Source organism: Gambusia affinis, linkage group LG03, assembly GCF_019740435.1.
Source record: "Gambusia affinis linkage group LG03, SWU_Gaff_1.0, whole genome shotgun sequence".
Taxonomy (NCBI): domain Eukaryota; kingdom Metazoa; phylum Chordata; class Actinopteri; order Cyprinodontiformes; family Poeciliidae; genus Gambusia; species Gambusia affinis.
The window spans coordinates 24,551,518-24,568,397 of record NC_057870.1 but is presented as its reverse complement, the minus strand read 5'-3'; the positions used below and the strand labels follow the sequence as shown (position 1 = coordinate 24,568,397).

Sequence of the window (16,880 nt, the reverse complement as noted above, 5' to 3'; positions counted from 1 at the left end):
AGGCAGCAGCGAGCTCTGCCTCACCTTGGATTGCGCAACCCCTGGCTCTGCGCTGGCTGCCAAGCGGAGAGAGCATGTTGCTGTACGGCGTCAATAAAATGGTTTAAACAAATTTAATATGTGAACTTATTTCCAATAATTTAGCTTATGTATATAATGTACAGTGCTTTTTGTCACCAACTGTGTTTGTGTAACGTGTTTCGTGTAATGAGCGATTATAAACGGCAGAGAACAGGTTCGAGGTGAGGCAGGCAGTTCTCTTGCCTCATGGCAGGGGGCGCTCAAGATCCCAGACGTTCGTCTTGTTCACTCCTCAACTGCCGAGTAAGTGACAGCGAGCTAGGCTAAACGATTCGGGAAGTAAGTAAAGTGCAGCGATAGATTATAATAGAGATAGTGATTTTTTTCCTCTCGCTTATCCCGACTTTCGACATGGATGACTACATTACAACACTAAAAAAGTTTTCTCAAGTGGACTTTCAATCGAAGCAGGAGATAATAACCAAAGGAAGACCAACGCCGGAGCTGAAAGGTTTTCAGACTACGGGACAGAAGGTTAACCGCTCTTTTCAAACCGAGTGGTATTCACGAAAAGACTGGCTTTGTGGATGTCCTGCTGGAAACATAAAATCATAACCTGTAAACTGCTGTCAATCTATGCATCTATTTGCAAATCTGATTCTGATGACGTCAGTGCCTCACCAGCTATGAACCTCACCGCACGTCACTGGTGATTTGTCTGTTTGATTGGTTCTAATTAATCAGTGACTTATTTTCCTGTAAAAACAGGGTCCGTTTTCACCAAAACACTTTTTCCAGTCTAACTGTATTTTGTTTTAAACATTTTATATGTTTAAATCTACTGGTGATATCTTCTAGAATAAGGCGTAGGATCAAAAAACAGGATATTTTGCTCCGAAGAGATTAGTTCTTTGCCCTTTGTTTAGACGCTACTAGTAAATCAACCAATCGCAGCAAAGCAGGCTTCCATCCCTCCATCTTGTCCAGTTTCACTCTAACCCATGTTTCTACATGGGAACCAAATGAAAACTTTTTCTACATGGAGACCTTCTGAATGTGTGGATCTAAAAAAGTCATATTTAATGTAATTTGAATAACTGCAATAAGCATCAATTGTAAACGTCAGTATGTGTTTGAAGTACTTTCATAATGTCCGACACTCTTATAAGCAGAGAAGAATAAATGTTTTTTTCATAAGTGTTACTGGCTTTATTTGAGTTGAAAAGAAAATTTGAGACTAGTTTGTTTTTGATGACACAGTTTCAAAAATATTCAAACTCCTTGAACTTTCTACACTTTGTGAAGGTGCCTAAGCCAAGCTAGACTAACTGTGAAAGGGGAGGAAAATTAGTGTCATATATACCAGATATAATACGTATAAAACCAGAAGTCCAGCTTCCAGTTTTCCACTAACCTTGTCATTGCCACTATTCCGCTCGATTAAAATCTCAATTCACTCAAAATCTGGGCTTTCTCCTGTTCCCTCTCATTCCTCCGGTTTAATTTCTACCGGTCCAATCAGCGGACAGACGGAAAAATTGTGAATGATGACTCCTGCCTGTACTTTTAGCAATGGCAGTGGTGGAAGTGAACAAAGCCGTTCAGTCTATGTTGCAAACTCTTCCAAAAATTTAATTTACAGCCTCTTCCTTCGGCTTGGGACTTCTCTCTTTGCAGTGGTGGATAGTGGTTTACAGCGCAGGCAATTTCTGGTAAGCTTCATAGTGTTGAACTGGCATTACATATAGCAACTGGGTAAAATTTTAAACCTCAACAACAGAGACCATGCCTCCAGGAAGGAATGGTTTTTCAGCAGCCGCGAGATTTTACCTTTGTAGGAAGCAAAGCATAGTACAAAGGGACAGTGTCATGCTAGTTTATGGCGAGAACATAGATAGTTCACCACTAGCATGGTGAAACTAGCATGATGAACTAGCATGACTTGTGGCGCTAGCCGTCATGCAGGAAAAACATCAAACATGTGGAAGAAGGTGCTCTGATAAGATGAAATCAAAGTCTGTGCAAAACACTACGTGGCGGACAAGTAATGCTTGATCACATTAAAAACCGTCCACCAGGTGGAGGCAGCATCATGCTCGGTAAATGGGGCGCTTTATTATTGGCAGAGAAGTTGATCAAAGCTGACTAGAAGATGAAGGTAAGTACAGGTCAAATTTTGAAGAAAATGTAAAAGAGGCTATAAAACGACTTAAGAAGATGGTTTAAATATTGACTTACGGTGTCTAAACAGAAATTTATAAAAATGTATTTATGTTTCATTCCATTTGACGCTTGACAGTCTAATAAAATCTCAGCGAAATACAATAAAGTTTGATTGACCAAACTTCAAAAAAAAAAAAAAAAAATCAAGTATCCTATACTTGTACCCACTTGATCTTTTCAAGTGGGTACAAGGTGCAAGGAACACCTTATACTAGAAGGTGCAAAGAACTGTAACTTTCCACTGAGAACAGATAAATATGAATTTGTCAGTCATATTATCTTCCACTTGAGGTCGCTATAGCTTTAAGGCAATGGGGTAACTTTATCACGTTAGGAGGGTTTTTGGCTGAAGACAGAGAAGCATCAGTGCTGTACCAGAGAGGAGGCTGAAACTGTGCAGACAGCAGTGGCCCTGATCTTATCGCTTTGTTAAACGAAAATGATAAATCTGAATTAAGAGCTTATCCTAAAGGAATTATGACTTACTCCCAGGACATATTTGCTGGAGTGTAAGGTCCAAGGTAAGTGTTTTTGTGGTAGTCTTTTTATAAAACATATCATAGAAGTGTGGTTGGTATCTACATCAATAAGCTAAATGAGCATAAAATTATTCATGCAAGTCTAAGAAAAAAATCACATCCATTTAATGTTTTAATGTTAAAGTATATTTAACTTTTTTTTTTTCATTTATGGAGGACTTTTGGTGTCATCAACAGCTATTTTCACACTTTTCCTCCTCAGAGATCTTGCAGCCTGTTTCTAAGTGTGTGACTGCAGAAGACTAAAAGCGGACAGGAAGCTGTGTCATTATGAACAATGACTGTGACAGTTTGTTAAGATCTCGCTGCTGGGTCTCATTTAGGAACTGGCTGCTGACACAGAGCAGATCTGAACCCTGCAGCATTGAAATGTAATCGATTTCCTGCTCGTGCACAAAGCCAGGCACGCACATTATTGACCTGACGTGTGTATCAGATTCACGGACATTCTGGTCTTCTCTCTTTACACTCATTATGGCAGGAAGGTCGATCATTAAAATCATTATTCACCTTCTTGTGATCAAAAGCCGATGCTGTCTCTTCAGATGACCTCTCTGACTGCTTAAAGGCTTGATAATCCTCAAGATTAGATGGAAAACCAAAATAAGCAAGGAAATAATTAGGAGTCACATGCTACTTTGTGCGTTTCCCCCATTTTTTCATTTTGTGTGAATATTTTTTTCACCTTGCAGCTGCTGTATACATGGAGCTGAGCAGGAGGAAGGTGCCTCTTTATGTGAGTATATGTGCTGTCGAGTTCAATATAAGCTTCTTCAGTTAATCTCAAGAGTAAGTTGGTCTCCCTGTGCAAAAACTGCAGAATGAGTTTGGATGATACTGAAAAATGAGTGCCCTCATTAATTTGAAAATCTAAACTACTTTTTTCTGTCTTGTAAATGTATTCATATTACTTTAATTTGCAAGAAAAACAAAAGAAATATCATCTCTGTTTACTTCTACATCATCAAAGAATCATTCCAAACTCTTCAAGTCTTTTGGGATTGTCTCTTTTTTTATTTCTATAATTTAAATGTTTTACCTTTTCAAAGAGCGCATTGTAAGCCAGATTAGATGGAGAGCAGATGTGTACATCAATTTTCAAGGTTTGTCTCAGATTCACATTTGAATTTGGGTCTGGACTTTGATTGTTCAGCTGCATATTTGCAAATTATAAGAGCCTGCCTCAAGTCTTTTGCTTCTTCTGTCAAGTTATTTCCCAGATTTTCCTGTATTTTGCTCCTTCTATCTTCTTATCTGCCGGTGATATCTCCATGTCAGTGTGATCAAATTGTTTCGTAATTTTAGTTTTCCACCACGTTTTGCATGAAGGGTAAAATGTTTATTAGATGTCTCATCTGACCAGATGATCTTTCTCTAGATGTCCCCTAGATGGCTTGTAACTAATTCAAATTGGGGTTCTAATGTTTGTGGCTTTCATTTTCCCACTCTTTCATGGACACCAGATAAGTGGGGTGCACAGCTATTAGTTTTCCAGTTGACAGATTTTCTCAACTGAGATATAAATATCCAAAGATCCTCCAGAATTACCTTGCCAATAATCATTCCATGAGAATGGATATTGCAGTCTTCTATAAGACATTCAAGGGATGGAATATTGTTTTTGATCCCTGTTCATAATGATGCTGTTTATTCACTCAATGTTCCCTTTAAACCTCAGAGGCCTTAACAAAGCAGTTGTATTTGTACTGAGATTGAATTATACACAGATGGGCCACGTTTAGTGATGTCTAATGAGTGAAGGCCATTGTTTGTACTGGACTTTATTTATGTTTATCAATGTAAATGGAGCTGAATACTAATACAGGACACTCTTTTCAGACTTTGATATGTCAATTTCTTTCCATTTCACAATTATCCCCTACTTTGTGTTTATCAAAGTTTATCAAAAACACACACAAAAACCCCCATTTATTTTGTGGTTTTAACCTGTTGTTAAATGTGATGGGTTTGGTTTGAATACTTTTACAAGGGAATGTATGTCAAATCAAGATGCGGCATTTCTTTGTGCTGTCTCTCCATTTGTAACAATATGCAATTACATTGCTCCATGTAGTTACACAATGTTTTTTTTTTAAATCCCAGTAAGACCTCAGTGACCCTGGCATGAGAGTGACTGATGCATGTTCTTAAATCACTCTTTGAATTTATAATTTCTGTGGTCAGCCATTGGATTATTTCAACACTAAATCAAAACTTCAAAACACAAAAACAGTCTAATCCACCAGTTTAATAGTAACAATGGTGGCCTGACACATGTTTATATTGCTGGCAAATCAGTAACTCTGTAATTAAAAATAAAAGGATAATGCTTGCGTTTGCTCTGTAATTAGTTTGTGGAGTTTCAAGTGGTGAACATTTAAATGGTTCTGTCATGTGTGACGTAGCATAAGTCAAACAGTGTAGTCAAATACATTTTAGTGCTTTCAGGATGGGGATCTTGACAATGTAAGCAAACACTAAGCGTTGAAGGTTTCTTGAAGACCAAACAGGAAATCCATTCCTCACACTGTTTTCAGTTTAAATAAAGCTGACATGTTTCAACATAATGTTGTATGTTTTTAGTTTGATTAAATGTTACCTAGAGAATATTAAACATTAATGATCGACCATTTTGGGAAGTCATAGACCTCTGATCTGTTTACATTTATTTCAACACTTTGCTCTCAGCAGGAAAGTCAGTTATCCAGTGTTTTTGACAAGAGATGAAAAATACCAAAATGACTGTGCTAAGATGCAACTATTGAGAGTCTTGGGAAAAAGAAAACATAAAAAGCAGCGTTTAGTGTGTTGAGGTGCTTTATCATACAAGTCTTATATGATAAAGGTTAATGAAGTTTCTACCTCAGTAGAAATTGTGAATTTGAACAGTTTTCTTGGATTTATCTTGCAGAAGGCAGGAACATTTGCCCACTTTAGAAATGTTGAATGTTCACTCAAAAAGTGATTTGAGAGCAACATTTTGCTGAAAAAGTTTACTCCATAATTTCCACATCAGCTGAGGAGAATTGGCTGTTTTTTTGCATTCTTGCTTGCCTAAAACAGGCAGCTTTATATTAGTTTAATTGTTCTTTTTACAATGCTTCCAATCTATACGTACATAATATTTCATATTTTAAACTCTTAGCACCATCTGGAAAAAAGAGGCAGTTCAAACCCAGGTCTGAAGAACTCAGCTTTCAGTATCATTACATTTTTGCCAGTTGTGTCATGTGCATAAGGCTGGACTGACATCACGCAGACTGTAGTTTTTAGTATATTTAATTTGTCAGATCAGATAAGTTTTTCTTTTACTTATGTCTTTACTCTGCGTGAGACACTGGTCAAGTTGTCGTTTTTGTTTGGAAAAGATCCCTATTATGTGAAATTATCTGAAAACATTTAAGTGGTTGATTTTAATTTATTACAGAATGGCAAATTTTATTATTATTTTATTTATTATTCATTTTATTTTTGTTTTAAAAGTATGAAAGTGATATCCTTTTATACTGGATATCACTTAGTCCCACAGCTCCTTCCTTCTTCGAACTTCAAATTGTATGAAATGTTTTGCACGTTTAATTTGTTCTCCATAACAAGACTGCATATAACTGCACAATGTGGTTGTAGTTTCTAATATATTATGGATGTTTCCGTTGAATAAATTGTAAACATTTTAAATATTTGCAAACCACCAAACACAGTTGCTTGTAGATATGATTAGATTTTTATTGGGCTTGGCTTTGTTTTTCAAATTTTATTGTGATTTCTTCAACTGTCCTTCCACAACCTTTTGCAATCAGGTCAAGGAGGTAGAGAGAGAAACAGAGACATAATTACCCAGTCTCTGAGATTGGAAAACATCTCAGTTAATTCCATTACAAAATTAGGTCATCTGTTGAGCAAGGCTAATAGAATATAAATGAAAAAAAAGAGCATAAAAATCTCCTTAAATCAATGCTCATTTATATTCAACATATTGTCCTAGTCCTTTTCCTTCAGCTTGTTTCTTTGGCTCCATCCTGAGTCAGTTGTTTGATATGTTTCCAAGAATAACCCACAAGGCTTGTCTTGTGGCCTCAATACTCTGATCTATTTAGGACCTATTGAGGTGGACAAATTGATTTCTGTTTCTATGACTTTTAGAATGTGGCAAATCTGTGAAATGGCTAATGGCCCTGAAATACTTTGAATGACTAAAGCTTAAAGCAAAAGTACACTCATTTAATTATGATCATCTGTTTAATTGCTTGTTGAAACAAATTCAGAGTCAGCCACTGACTCTGAATTTAAGTTGACAGCAACTTAATGTATCGTGAAGACAACTTGCAGAAGCTCAAATTGAGCATCCGGATGGGAAAGAAACATATTAAAACGACTGAACACGGTATGGTTGTTGATCTGGGATTTTCAGAACCATCTCCTAGGTTCAGAGTTAATGATCAGAAAATGAAAAAATATCCAATGCTTGGCAGTTGTGTGAAGAAAATACCTTAATCATGACATGAGAATGGGAAAATATTTTTCCTTAGGGTGTATGTCAAGTTCATCTTTAGCATTCAGATGGTAAGGCCAGGATTGAGCTTAAACAGGATGAATGCATTGATTCTGCTTTATGCCAACAGTTCCAGTTGGTTGTGATTGTATTACAACGTAGTGGGAGTTTGTTTAGGAATCCATGGACTCCTTATTAAAATGCCACCTGAAGTTGCTGACGATGTTCATTCAATTATGACCTTAGTGTATACATCTTCTGTTAATTAATTCACCATATCACAAACCTTGAATAATCGCTAACTATTTTCTTGAACATGAAAATTAATTTATGATATTTCAGTGGCCACTTCATTCCCAAGAAAGTGTCTGGGGACAGATTATTTGCATTTAACTTGCAATAAACAGGACTCTCTTCATTGTGATTGATGCATCGTAACTGGAAGTTACATTGACTTCGACATTTAAAACCGACAGAAACTTTATTAGGTGCCTTAAATTACACTGGAATGTACTACTATGAAAAAATGAAAAGTTGTGTACTTTTTTGTGCTGCTTCACATGAGAAGTTAGAATTATTATTGCCTGTTGGGATCAGAGCAGGTCTTTACATCAGACACATGTTGCATTCCTTTTTTTATTGAGGGGGGATTCTTTATTGTACCCTCAAGGAGCGCTATTGGGGGATTTGGTGTACTTTGTAAATCTGTAGAATCCTACAGAAGTCAAAGCTTAAAATGAGCCTACATACTCCACGAGAAGATCAGTTTTTGTTTGTTTATCATCTTTCTTCTTTATTTTTCTCTCTACTATTCTCACCTTTCTTTATCTCAGGGCGAGGCCAAGGTATTTGCATTGCTGGAGGGGTTAGAAACGGTGCCAGAGCATGCTGAAGTCTATGTTGTTCTGAAGGGATCCACGCTGCTCCATGTAACCCGGGCTCAAAACGATGTCATGCTCTACTTTATTGTGCCAGGTATGCATTCTGTTTTTGCATGTCTTTTTTAACATAAATGTTTTATTTACATAAGTGAACAATGAACATAAGTGTTATGTTAATTTTTGTTTTCTTGAAACAAAAATAGTGGGAACAGTTGATTTGTCTTATCTGCCCTCTGGAAAACATCAGTACATTTCTAGAGCACATCTGCAAAAGTAATAATCTTCCTTCTCTGTATTTTGCTAACTCTTTTTTGAAAACAGAAAAAAAATTCACTTATAACAAAATACAGAATTTTTTACAGGTTTACAGAGATTTGACATGAATTTATAACAATTCTTGTCAATTTTGGTCAATTAATTTTACCATAATGCCATACAGTTGTTTCTCTTTTTTCATACCTAATAATCTCCTAACCATCTTTGGCTGAAAATTCATCAATCATGACAGCGTCTACTTAGCATAGCATGAGATTAAGAAGTGTTTTTATCTGATTTATTTATACCAGCTATTGATTTAATGGTATTTGTTTGTATTTTAATTGAAGCCAGTGCCTCATGTCACATAGGAAAATAAAATACATTTATTTTGATCAGACTTAAATAAGTCAGTCTAAAGTTAGTCCTATTGCTTCTTTAGGACACAATCTGCCAGAGGAGGTGTCTGTGGAAGCCTATCTATGCTCTGAATCCATGCAGCTCACCTGGTTGGGCGGGGCTTCTTTAGAGTACGTACATGATGATGCTCAGGTAAGTGGATTTTATTTATGTCACCTGAAGTGTTGCATTATTCTTTTAAAACATTCTTTTAAAAGAATAATGCATGTTCTTATGAGATAAGAACCAGATAAGGTTTAGCTTTTCAAAAATATTTTTTTGTAAAAGTTGCAGTATGTAGCTTTTATATAAAAAATGTGTTTTACATATTTGTTAAAACTGTCACTACATTGTGACAGTATGGTATGAAACAGATAATCTGTGAAAAAAAACTGTCTTCTTTGCCTTCTCCCAATGCTCCCAGTGCTATGTGGAAGAAACAATCAAGCAAAGCCAGGAGGAGGCTGTTAATCATGCTTGTGTATGCTCTGCTTACCCTCTCCTCCTTGGTTTCTGCATTGGTACAGCTTTTTCCCGACAGTAGAGATGGTCATGACAGCAAATCAACAGTTTTCCTGACCAAATTTATGAACTTTAAACAGCGAAAGACCTTTAAAATCCTGTAACAATATTCAATCATGTGTACCTGATCTGATTCACCTCTGTGTAATTGTATACATTTTATGTCAGAATAAATGATGGAATGTCCTTATTTATTTGTCATTAGACAATTTCCATCAAATTTGACCTTAATGTTAAAGGCCTTTACATCAGTTATTGTATTTGAAATATTGTCTTAGAAAAACACAAAGGCTTTTTAAGGTTTTCTACTTTTTCTCACATGGCTGAGATTAGGTATATCCAAAAATATTTCAGTCAGATTGGCAGGTATCTCTCTAGTATTTTTTTTTAAGCATCAAAACATGATAAAATAGGATTACTTGAGTTTTCTCCTTCTATCCACTGATTTTATCCTCCTTGACGATTGATTTATTCTCAGGACTTGGCAGAGCATATCATAATTCACGGACATTGTCTGAGTGTCACGGATCAGAAGGAGCTGAGCAGCCTCTTCAGCCTGCGCCAGGAGAGCTCTCGGTGGGCTATGGATCGCAAAGTGGCCCTCGCCATGGCCAACCTGGACATTCCTCCAAACTGGAATGTACTGGGCAGCCACCATGGAGATGGTAAAAGCAGGACTGCACACCATATTATAGTGTGTATGCAAATCTTGGCATTGTTGAAATAATGGAAGGCTGTCTTTTTTTTATGGATTATCTAAAGCAGAATTAATCAGAAATATTAAAAGTCAAGAGAATAACTTTTTTGGAACGTTAAATTTGAGTTGAATTCTTTATGATTTGCTTAAAATGTTCTGCAGAGAGAAATCAAATCCACCACCTTGCAGTAAGAGTGAACTCTTCAACCCTTCTGTCCTCCAATTTACTCCCTGCTGCTATTACTCTGATTTCCTGAGCACCAAAGGGTTGAAATCGGAAGTGAACATAGTCGCATGTGTAATTTGGTCAGATTCATCAAAGCCTATTAAGCAGTGTGTTATGTGGTTAATAGATCCTTTCCATTGGGAAGTAACCACAGGCACAGCTCAGTCAATCTGAAGGTCAGTGTGTGCATGCAAGGTTCCTGTATGTTGGTGCCAACCGTTGCTTACCAGCTGCCACCAACTGTTTGTGTGATCCAAGAACTTGTGTAAGGCCTGCTACATAATTTTACTGGTTAATGTTGTTATGGCAGCCTGTTTCATTGCAATGTCTCCCTCTGAATGTCTGCAGTGAGGTGGACAGCAGTACTCATGATGTCACTGTATTGTCTACATTTTATAAATTACTGGGATTAACTTTCTTTTTTTCCAAGTTTATTTGTACATTACATTTCAGAATTAGGTCAAATCCAGATAGTTTTAGTTTGTGTGAAAAAAATGTGTCTTTTATGTGGGTCAGTTTTTCCCATTCTTATCTAAATTAAAGGGCTGCACAGTGGAGCAGTTGGTAGAGCTGTTGCCTTGCAGCAAGAAGGTCCTGGGTTCGATTCCCGGCCCGGGGTCTTTCTGCATGGAGTTTGCATGTTCTCCCTGTGCATGCGTGGGTTCTCTTCGGGTTCTCCGGCTTCCTCTCACAGTCCAAAAACATGACTGTCAGGTTAATTGGGCTCTCTAAATTCTCCCTAGTGTGAGTGTGTGTGCGCATGGTTGTTTGTCTTGTATGTCTTTGTGTTGCCCTGCGGCAGACTGGCGACCTGTCCAGGGTGAACCCCGCCTCTCGCCCGGAACGCAGCTGGAGATAGGCACCAGCAACCCTCCCGACCCCATTAGGGAAGAAGGGTGTAAGAAAATGGATGGATGGATCTAAATTAAATAGCTGTTTTGTTTATTTGGTTTAACATTTAGAACAAAAACATCCACACAAATTTATATGTTGACGTTTATTAGTTAGAATGAATTGTATTAGTTATAAATGAATCAGGATTTATGAATAAATTATTATTAATTTATATATTTTTAAATATATTTATTATATTGTCATTAAAATATATATAGATTGTCAAATATCCAGTTTAAGATTCAAAATTCACAACTTGTTTTTGATGCAGGTTCAACATGCCTTTACCTGGGACTGTGCTTGGGTGGGAAGACTTGGGACTTAGTAGTGACTTGCAAAACAGTGATTTGGTCCCACTTCTTCTTGTATTGCCTGACCTTTTTAATAAATGTAATCATTTAACTGCATACCCATCACCAGTCAGCGTGTGTAACAAATCAAAGCATTTGCTGTGAGGCTTAACTTTTTAAAAAGTTCCTCTTCTGATCTCTTGCTCCCATGATGACAATATCTGTCTATAACCAGTGTCTGAATAGTTGGGCTTTTAAGCAATGCTACAAATGGAAAGAATTTTCAGAAATGAAATATTTTGGGGTAATTTAGAGCACAAAAGAAGCTAAATGAAACTGCACATGCTCAGTATTAGCAGTTTGTTTTCAGCTAATTAGATTTCAGAAATGACGCTCATCTGCTAAGAGATAATTTGTACTCACTTAGTGTTCAGTTTTTATAGGCCTAAATTGGATTATACTGATTATAACCTAGAATGGATGCATGTTTTTAAAAACAAACGTATAATTCATGTGTTGCTTTCTCCTCACATTCTGTAATAGCCAATGATTTTTCTCTTCTTATTCTTTTCTTATTCCCTTTCTTTCTTGCTTGTGCCTTTTTTCTGCATACTGTAATGCCAGACATTTTTTAATGTTGTTGTATCCGTTTCTCTTTTCTCCAGAACGCATTCCCAGAGAGTGTCCCCTCCACCTGGCTGTGCGGTGGGGTTTTTATCGGCTTGCAGAGCTGCTGCTTTGCCAGCCGGGGGGTTTGATGGCTGTCAGTCTCCCTAACGAAGAGGGAGTCACACCGCTGCAGCTGGCACAGACCACAGGAAACACTGAGCTCCTGGAGCTGCTCACAAAGTAAGAAATTAGGAATCTACAAGGAGTTCTTCGAACCGATATGACAAAAAAAAATTGTTTTGCTAAAGAGAATATGTTCAACATAGAGCTTTGAATTGGAATGGAGAGCTTCAGTTGGTCATTTGTAACATCCCACCTTTTGTATCATTTTTTGATTTATCTAAGTGCTATAGTAGCTTTTCTAGAAAGGCTTTCCAGATTTAGGTTGTGTTTATGGGGATTTTTTGACCATCTTTCTACCTTCTACAAGGCAGGGATCTTTTATTAGGATTTTTTCTGACAATCTCAGAATCTTTAGATGAACAAAGTAATGTGTGCACCCCTATTTACAGTATTACAGGACGTGTAATACTGGTATGTTTATGAATAAAAACAGAATTTTTTCTTCCAGCTTTTCAGATTTCTGGGGTTGGATCTGAGAAATCATAGGCAGTTCTTACCGAAAATCTCACGTGTTTTACTTGAAAAAATTGCGTTAAAACCATGTATTTCATGAAAAATAAACATGTAGTTTACATGACATCTGACATGTGAGTGATGCGAGTCACATAAATAAGCACATGAATAAGTGTGGATTTGGGACATTTCATTTTTTAATAAAGCCATTTGATTCACATGTTTTATGTTTTTATTCATCAAACTCTGTAAGGCAACAACAGGGATCAGAAGTTTGACAGGCTCATTTCCAAAAACTCTTATTGGGAAACTGAGCTGATACCTAAGATTGAATTGGATCTTCCCCTAATTTATGTGTTTAACTATTATCTGTACATTTTTTCTATATTATGTCAATTAATTTTTAACAGTTTAATTTCTCTTGATTTACTTTTTTGAAAAATTGTGTCATCTTGACCCCTTGCAGCCCACCCAACCCCCTCGCCACTCCTCCAGCAGGTCTGACACAAGTGTGGGCAGATCGGTCCCGCTTGCTGCGGTTTTGCCACGACACTGGGAACCTGACTCTGTCCGTTCGACAAAACCTGAGATGGAGTTCAGTGGAGAGTCAGTACGCTGATATCCTCCTGCTCAGAAACAGGCTCAGAAATGAGAACTTCCTCAGGGAGGTAAGGACCTTGGTAAGGAACACAGGTAATTTGGACCTTACCTTTAATTCAGTAAGGTCCAAAAAGCCCTGCACTTTTGCCCCTGAGAGGATGCTTATTCACATTTTTTTTAATTATAGATAAATTAAAATATATTTAAAACGCTTAATAAGCAAATCCTTGTTAGTCATACCAGGAAAATATTAAATTATCTTTTAATTTGTTTATTTGTGTTACCAAACAGCAAAGAGCTTCATATCAAAAATTCTATATTATAATATTATTTAATTCAAATTTAGTTAAAGATGGCACCAGGAACTGTTCTTTGCTGCAACACAAAAAATTATCAATGTGCAACATTTGAACTGCAGTTAGATCATTTTTATGTGCAATACCAATGTCTGTTTATTTATTTACACAGAACCTTGATGTTTTTTTTTTTAAATGCATCTTGTCTGTTTCCAATGTGCCCATTTTATCTACTGTTTATTTATTATCTTACATAAACCTCTGCTATTCTTGAGTTAGAGAAACGCACAACACTATCAGTGCCCCTAGTTCAAATAGTGATCTATTTTATTCGACTCGAATGTATTCTAATGAAAAACACAAGCACAGATTTTATTTGTTTAGTTTACTGCTAGTTTTTCCTTCATCATTACTTTCCATTCTGCAGATCAAAGCGCTCAGAAGGGAACGGGTGGAAACCATAACAGAGAAGGAAGAACTTGTGGATGATCCTGCAGACACCGGTATAAACTCTCTAATTGTTTCTATGGAAAAACACTGAAAGGGTCATTTATCATTACTTGCTTCCAAACTCTGACATTCTTGTAATATTTAAAGTGGTTTTAACCAGTATTATTTTTGGGCTGTCTCAAACACTGAGATTTGTTGACTCTTCCTCTCATTTTTAGTCAAATACCAACAATTTTTATACACATTGGTGAATTTGATCTTTAGGTACTTTATTGCCAGCAACCAACACTTTTCCCCTGCTTTCTTAGTTGTGAAAAGAGTACTAAGAAAACTGGTGTTTGAAATGAAAATATCAAGAAATTAGGGACGCATTTGTCATTGGAGAATGGTGAGAGGAGTTAGGGCTCAATGTTTTCACCTGATTGTTGACAGAAACAGACTACCATCTAGTGGGGAGATGAAGTACTGCAAAACTTCCTCAAAAGGGAAAAATGTGACTTGATTTTGGCAGTTTATATAAAATTCAAACCGTTTGTCACAACAAATTTCACTATAAATAGATAATTTATTTATTCAACTATTTTTTTTTTTCCTTGTCTCACATCATTATTTAAAAAGGCTAAGGCCACATTTTTATATTTTGAAAAAATATTAAAAGTTTTATGTTTAGCAGTTCAGGCTTCCATGGTGAGGCTACCATGTTGGTTTCAACTGAGCACAGTGAGATTTTCTTCTTAATCATAAACTGAAATTTGGACAAATTAACAATTTTAACAAATAGATAAATAGATTTATGTTGGATCATTACAAGTTGGTACCTTCTACTCTACTTTGCATCCCTGTAAAGTTTAATAAAAATCATTTAATGTAATATATTACACAGGTAAAAATTGGCTGCAGCTGTCGAACAGTGAGTTTTAGATTTTCTTCTTTTCTGCCTCCCATAGCTAACCTTTTTACTGTGTGTGGTTACAATATAAACATCAGTCTTTTCGCTGTTTAGTTGTTTTATACCTTTTATGTATTACTCTATCTCAAGTTAGGGAAAAGTTTAGGTATTGATGTAGCTCAACAACTCTCTATTAAATTACATGACCTCTTGTCTTTCCCATTTTCAAGAGTGGCTAAGAGTCAATGGTGTCAAGCAAAGCAAGGACAGGTCATCATGGATTACTGTTTTTAAAGTTTCTCAACACTCTTATTGGCATTGCATAGTAGTGCTTTCAAAAAATTCTACATTATTTGCTTTAAATTAAGTGTGAATTTGTGCCAGTGAGTTTGCCAGTGTCATTATTTTAATATGGATGTAAACATACTGCACTGAATGAGATCACATCTGGCCTGCAGGAGGCGCTGGAGGAAAAGTCTCATAATTCGTTTCAGTACATATTTTTATGGGAGATATTTCATACAGTGACTAACAAACAGACCAAAAGCCACAGTAATGACAGGATGACTAATAGAAGAGAAATGCAGACATTATTTCTGGTGTATTCCCTTAGTCTCTTCCATCCTTTTATTGTGCATTTGTTCTTGTGTACACAATAGATATCTCTGCTGTATATCACTCGTGTGCCATAGACCCTCTACTTCCTGATGTCACAAATTGGAAGAGGAAAAACATTCAGGTTTTAGAAAAGCTTTTAGAATTTTTTACATTCTTAAGCTGTTACTTTCTCCCTTTCCCAGGCGTCTGCAAGCTATTTTCTTTTCTCTCTTAACCTTTCTCTACTTTACATTTTTACTTTGGCTCCACGTCATAAATCAAATCAGTCAAACATTGTCTGTTGATGCTTTGTGTCTGGTAAGCGATTATATACTGCAGTCTTTGGTCTGAGATGCACATTGTAGTAAAAGGGGAAAATACTGCACTGTAGAAATTCCCTGAGGTTACACAAAGAAAACAAATGTCAGACTTCACATGCTATCATTAAAAAACTGACTAACATGTGTGCTTGCTGGAGTTTCTTTTTGAAGTTTAACGGCTTCTGTATGGCTTCATTTTTCAGCGCTGTATGCTGACATGAACGAAGAAAATTCTGCTGATGAAAATGTGAGTATATGATGCAGACCAGATGGTATTAAGAAAAGACCCATGGTGACAGAGTCATGAGAAAGTCTTTGCCCCCATTGCTGATTTTGTCTGTTCTTTTGCTTCTGTCAAGCTTAAATGTTTCAGATTATCAAACAAAATACTAAAATAATCTGAGTTTGTAAAGAAAACCTTGGACTCTGCTACATTTGACATGCCACAACATCCCAAGCTCGAGAGCCTGAAGATCACAGTTTGACTAGGCCATTCCAAAACTTTGAGCTGGATTTGTTTGAGTCATTTAGAGGGGAACCTGCTAGTGTTGCTCTGACTCATTGTTCATACTATAATCCAGATGCACATGAGATGCAGAGCAGAATTTATTGTTCCATTCATTATGTCATATTGTTCAGATCCCACAGCAGCACAGGAAACCCAGACCATCGCACTGTCACCATTATGTCTAATGGTAGGATGTTCTTTTTCTTTTTAGTTTTGTGTCAGATCTCATGTGAAGACCTTCTAAATAGTTTTATTTTTGTCTCAGGAGTTCACAAAATATTTTCATAACATTTCATAAATTCTTTTTAGGCAAATGTGAGACCATTCCTTTCTTTTTTACATATGCCTAAGTTCTTTTGGATAGTAATGAGGTTACCTTGGTCTGATAAAATTTGTTTAATAAACTAAAACATCTATGTGTGACAAAGAAAGAAAGAAAAATCAAAGAAATTTGTGAGAAGATGAATATTTTTTTCTATCATTGTGTATTTTCTCATTCTTTTAAATCCTCCTCTGAATGGAGGTTTGATAAACAT

The 16,880-nt window shown here is 36.4% G+C and overlaps 1 protein-coding gene across 6 annotated transcripts in view; it reads left to right on the top strand.

The window, feature by feature from the left end:
• The first annotated feature begins 1,445 nt into the window (after window positions 1-1,445).
• The window catches only part of LOC122828276 (rho guanine nucleotide exchange factor 28-like), a 50,577-nt gene continuing 35,142 nt past the window's right edge, over window positions 1,446-16,880 (top strand). For 4 of the 6 annotated variants that reach the window (XM_044111692.1, XM_044111693.1, XM_044111689.1 and 1 more), the window contains exons 1-9: window positions 1,446-1,733; window positions 3,476-3,519; window positions 8,109-8,250; window positions 8,854-8,963; window positions 9,811-9,997; window positions 12,105-12,288; window positions 13,151-13,364; window positions 14,008-14,083; window positions 16,040-16,083. In XM_044111692.1, coding sequence (XP_043967627.1) covers window positions 3,487-3,519; window positions 8,109-8,250; window positions 8,854-8,963; window positions 9,811-9,997; window positions 12,105-12,288; window positions 13,151-13,364; window positions 14,008-14,083; window positions 16,040-16,083 — 990 coding nt within the window. In that variant the 5' untranslated portion in view covers window positions 1,446-1,733; window positions 3,476-3,486. The remainder of the gene's footprint in view (window positions 1,734-3,475; window positions 3,520-8,108; window positions 8,251-8,853; window positions 8,964-9,810; window positions 9,998-12,104; window positions 12,289-13,150; window positions 13,365-14,007; window positions 14,084-16,039; window positions 16,084-16,880) is intronic. The other 2 variants (XM_044111691.1, XM_044111694.1) reach the window with 2 other exon arrangements.